General features: G+C 51.5%; 1 protein-coding gene across 1 annotated transcript; it reads left to right on the top strand.

Moving 5' to 3' along the window:
* Positions 1–398: 398 nt before the first annotated feature.
* On the top strand, positions 399–4369 carry LOC116989802 (proline-rich transmembrane protein 1-like). The gene is made up of 3 exons (XM_033047387.1): positions 399–695; positions 1732–1911; positions 3615–4369. The coding sequence occupies exons 1-3, from the start codon at positions 420–422 to the stop codon at positions 3789–3791; spliced, it is 633 nt and encodes a 210-aa protein (XP_032903278.1). The 5' UTR covers positions 399–419; the 3' UTR covers positions 3792–4369.
* The last annotated feature ends 421 nt before the right edge of the window (positions 4370–4790 follow it).

Raw genomic sequence — 4790 nt, 5'->3', positions numbered from 1 at the left:
ATGTATTCCTCTCATGATTTCGTACACCTCTATAATATCGCCCCTCATCCTCCTGCGCTCCAAGGTATTGAGACCCACCCTGCCCCCAACCACTGCCGAGAGCTTAGGCCCTAGAGTCCTGGCCACTTCCTCGTAAAGGGCCTGTCCCACTTGGCGATTTTTTTCGGAGACTTCCGACGTCATATCGGGGTCACCAAAAGATGTTGAACACTTCAAATCCAGCGGCGACAAAAAAAAATGTAGAGACACTTGAATAAAACACCGGTCGTCAATACCGCCGAGTCACGCCACGACTTTTTCGGTGACCTGATACGTCCTTCGTGTGGCGTCAATGGACAACGAGGTCTTTCCCTACCTCGGCTTTTAACTCTGCTCTCCTTTCTTCTGCCCATCAAGCGTTACGGGGTGGAGGGCACCAAATGCCCATGTCGCCTCCGCCGTACCCAGTGCAGGAAGCCTCGGCAAACGGCACGTCACAGGGCTACTCCATGCCCATGCACCCGTCCAACATGGCGATGGGTAACGAGGGATACATGCAAGAGACTCAGTTCAACAGCGGTGTGCCCCAGGGGTACGTCATGTCCGCCAATCACCCCGCTGGGCCGATGGGGATGGCGGGATATGGGCACCAAGGGTACACCGTGCAGTACCAGCCTTGCGCTGGTGCCTACGTGCCAGTCTACCCGATGGCAAATGTGAGTACATTTAACTCCAGTCTAGACTATTGTCACATGCACTGAGGGGCAGTGAAAATCTTTTGTTGCGTGCTATCCAGTCAGCGGAAAGACAATTCAAAGTAACATTAGCAAATTTGCAGATGACACAAAGCTGGATGGCAGTGTGAACTGTGAGGAGGATGCTATGAGAATGCAGGGTAACTTGGACAGGTTGGGGGAGTGGGCAGATGCATGGCAGATGCAGTTTAAAGCGGATAAATGTGAGGTTATCCACTTTGGTGGCAAAAACAGGAAGGCAGATTACTATCTAAATGGCGTCATGTTGGGAAAAGGGGAAGTACAACGGGATCTGGGGGATCTCCCGATAGCTCACACCCTCGTAAATCTTCTCTGAACACCTTTCAAGCTTGACAATATCTTTCCTGTTCCTTCAAAAAGCCCAACAGAAGATTTACTTCCTACGGCAGCTGAGGAAGCACAATCTACCACAGGCAGTGATGGTCCAATACTACACGGCCATCGTAGAGTCTATCCTCACCTTCTCCATCGTGGTCTGGTTTGGCTCAGCCACCAAGCACGGCACCCGGAAGCTGCAGCGAATCGTCCGATCAGCTGAGAAGGTTATTGGCTGCAACCTTCCCTCCATTGATGAACTGTACACTGCAAGGGCCAGGAAGCGAGCGGGGAAGATCATCTCTGACCCCTCTCACCCTGGCCACAAACTATTTTAATCACTTCCCTCTGGAAGGCGACTACGGACTGTCAAAGCTGCCACAGCCAGACATAAAAACAGTTTTTATCCACGAGTAGTTGCTCTACTCAACAGCCAACAATCTGTAGCCTCCCTTTGATCTGGTATTTTGTTGGTTCACATGCTTGATCAATGGTGTTTTATCATTCATGTTTTATTATTATTAATGTTTATTGTTTTCTGAGCCATTCGTAACTGTCACTGTATGTCATGTTGTGGGCGGAGCACCAAGGCAAATTCCTTGTATGTGAATACTTGGCCAATAAACTTACTTACTGAAACGTACTTGGATGTCTTCCTCAGAACATGGGGCCATGTCTGCCCGGCAACAACGGGATGACGCAAGGGGGGCAGCAGTTGCCCCCTTCTGGCGGGATGATGAACCCGCCGAGACCCCCTCACGACTATCTTCCCATCGCAGTGTTGACCACAGTGTGCTGCTTCTGGCCCACTGGGATCTTTGCCATAATCAAGGCCGTCCAGGTGAGTTTCCAACCTGCGCCTGCATGTCAACTGTTCATTTTTTTTTAAATTATACAAATACTTTTATTCAAAAAAATAAAAATAAACCTATAAATGAGCACAATCAAAGACTGCCTGTGTTGACAGTTTTACAAACAAACGATCAACAAATTAATATAACGCCAACTTTATCAATAAGATACTCGACCTCCCGCCGCGACCAGCGTTGGCGGAAGGCCTCCAGAGTCCCCGTGGACACGGTGTGTTTGTTCCCTCTCCAGGGACACGCGGGCACGGGCGTAACCCCAGAAAACGGACGGGCAGTTGACCCCGGTGTGGCCATCGACTACCCGCTGCATGGACCTGCGTATGGCCATCTTGGCCGGGCCCAGGAGCAGATGGACAGGGAGATCCCCCCATCCCGACCCGACCGACTCTCCCCCCTCTGTACCGGGTGCCCAAATATCAGGAGCATGGGGCTAAAATGCAGCCAACGTTTGAGGAGCAGCCCCTTCAGATAGTCGAACAGGGGCTGCAACCTCTCACACTGCACGTAGACCTCCTCGCCGCAGAAGTGGCAGGCGGCTGGCGGGTCCGTGAACCGGCTCAAGAACCTGTTACAGGCCACAGCCATGTGCATCACTCTCACCTGTCCTAGGCTTGAGTTCCTCTCAAGGGCGATTTTTTTTCAGCGACTGCGAATGTCAGTGACTGACGCCCAAAAAACCGCCAAGTTGTCCGAGACTCCGCGCCACAGGCACGTCAAGTTGTACGACACTCAGCGTCACCCGCCTTCACAACACAAGAAGGTTACACCGAAGTATAATAATCACATTGGAAATGAACTTATCTACAATAAATCTAAGGAACAATATCTTTTTAATGGTTCAGTCGGCGCTTTATATACCCGCGTCACCGGCCGTCACCCGCAGAACAACATACGTCAGCGTGTGACAGGGCGCGCAACATGATGAGACACCCAGAGGTAGCCTGAAATGTTTGAACATTCCAGGGGCGGCAGGGAGACACCGGGGGGGGGGGGGGGCGTTGGGAAGGATAAATATTTTTTGCAACTATCAGAACCAAAGAATATCACTCTACAGTATCTTGGTACATACGACAATAAAGTATCATATTCAATCATCATTAATATTATAGACAATAGACAATAGACAGTAGGTGCAGGAGTAGGCCATTCGATGTTGGGGAGGGGGTCCAGAACCAGGGGCCACAGTTTAAGAATAAGGAGTAAGCCATTTAGAACAGAGATGAGGAAAAACATTTTCACACAGAGAGTTGTGAGTCTGTGGAATTCTCTGCCTCCCAGAGAGCGGTGGAGGCAGGTTCTCGGGATACTTTGAAGAGAGAGCTAGATAGGGCTCTTAAAGATAGGGGATATGGGGAGAAGGCAGGAACGGGGTACTAATTGTGGATGATCAGCCATGTTCACATTGAATGGCGGTGCTGGCTAGAAGGGCTGAATGGCAACTCCTGCACCTATTGTCTATTGTCTATAACATTCTCCAAGCTACAAATGATAAAATATATTCTCATTATGAGTATATAATATTTTTCAGTGCGAAGAGGCAAGTTTCATGTGTTTTTTTCTTTAATATTGTTGGCTGATCAATTTCCTTCCTGGGATGAATAAAGTTCTATGGGATTGTATCATCTCTAAACTAAACTAATGCCCGCGTATGTTTTTTCTTCTCTCCGGGAAACAGGTGCGGACGGCCATCGCCCGCGGGGACATGGTGGCGGCGGAGGTCGCTTCACGCGAAGCCCGTAACTTCTCCTTCATCAGCCTGGCCGTGGGCATCGCTTCCATTGTCCTCTGCGCTATTTTGACGGTGGTAGTGGTCATCGCGGCCCAGCATCACGACGACGAGTGGGACCCTTAGCCCGGCCCCCCGACATATCCCCCCACCCCCTCCCGCCCCCCCCCAACACACCTTCTCCGCGTCTCTTCATGGCGTGGCTAAGCAGGAAGTCCCCGTCAAAGCATCAACGCCACCCCCCCCCCCCCTCTCCATCCCTCCTCCCGCTCTCCCCTCCCACAGTCTCCAGGTCCCACTCCCCCCCCCCTCCTTACAACCCCCTCCCCACCCCCCCAGTCTGTATCTAACCAACCATCCGCGCAGCAAACAGCTAATCGGTCTTGCTAAAGTTATAGCCTTCTAGTTAGCTCAGCTGGACACGTTGACAAGGGTAGAGAAGGTCCTCATTCCAGCTGAGTAAATGTGTACAGTGAGAAAATACAGGCAGATGCCATTCCTCCCAGAACCATTTTCTCAAAAGGGGCGGTGAAAGAGAGTGGCAGGGTGGTGAGCGACTGGTGTGACGAGGGTTCTGGGTGGAACGGGGGTGATGAGGGCACCTTTAGGCAGGTGACGTTTCTGATTTCCGTCCTAGGCAGACAAAAATGCTGGAGAAACTCAGCGGGTGAGGCAGCATCTATGGAGAGAAGGAATGGGTGACATTTCGGGTCGAGACCCTTCTTCAGACTGATTTGGGTGAGCGGGAAGAAGAGAGGAAGAGGCGGAGACTGTGGGAGAGCTGGGGAGGGGAGGGGAAGGAGGGAGAAAGCAGGGTCTACCTGAAATTGGAGAAGTCAATGTTCATACCACTGGGGTGTAAACTGCCCAAGCGAAATATGAGGTGCTGCTCCTCCAATTGACGGTGGGACTCTGGCCATGGAGGAGGCCCAGGAAAGAATGGTCGGATTCGGAATGGGAGGGGAGTTGAAGTGCTAGGCCACCGGGAGATCAGGTTGGTTATTGCGAACTGAGCGGAGGTTGGGCGAAGCGATCGCCAAGCCTACACTTGGTCTCACCGATGTAGAGCAGCTGACACCTAGAGCAGCGGATGCAATAGATGAGGTTGGAGGAGGTGCAGGTGAA

This window comes from Amblyraja radiata, chromosome 30, assembly GCF_010909765.2.
Source record: "Amblyraja radiata isolate CabotCenter1 chromosome 30, sAmbRad1.1.pri, whole genome shotgun sequence".
Classification (NCBI taxonomy): Eukaryota; Metazoa; Chordata; class Chondrichthyes; order Rajiformes; family Rajidae; genus Amblyraja; species Amblyraja radiata.
The sequence above is the reverse complement of the archived record's forward strand: the minus strand, read 5'-3'. Positions and strand labels throughout refer to the sequence as shown.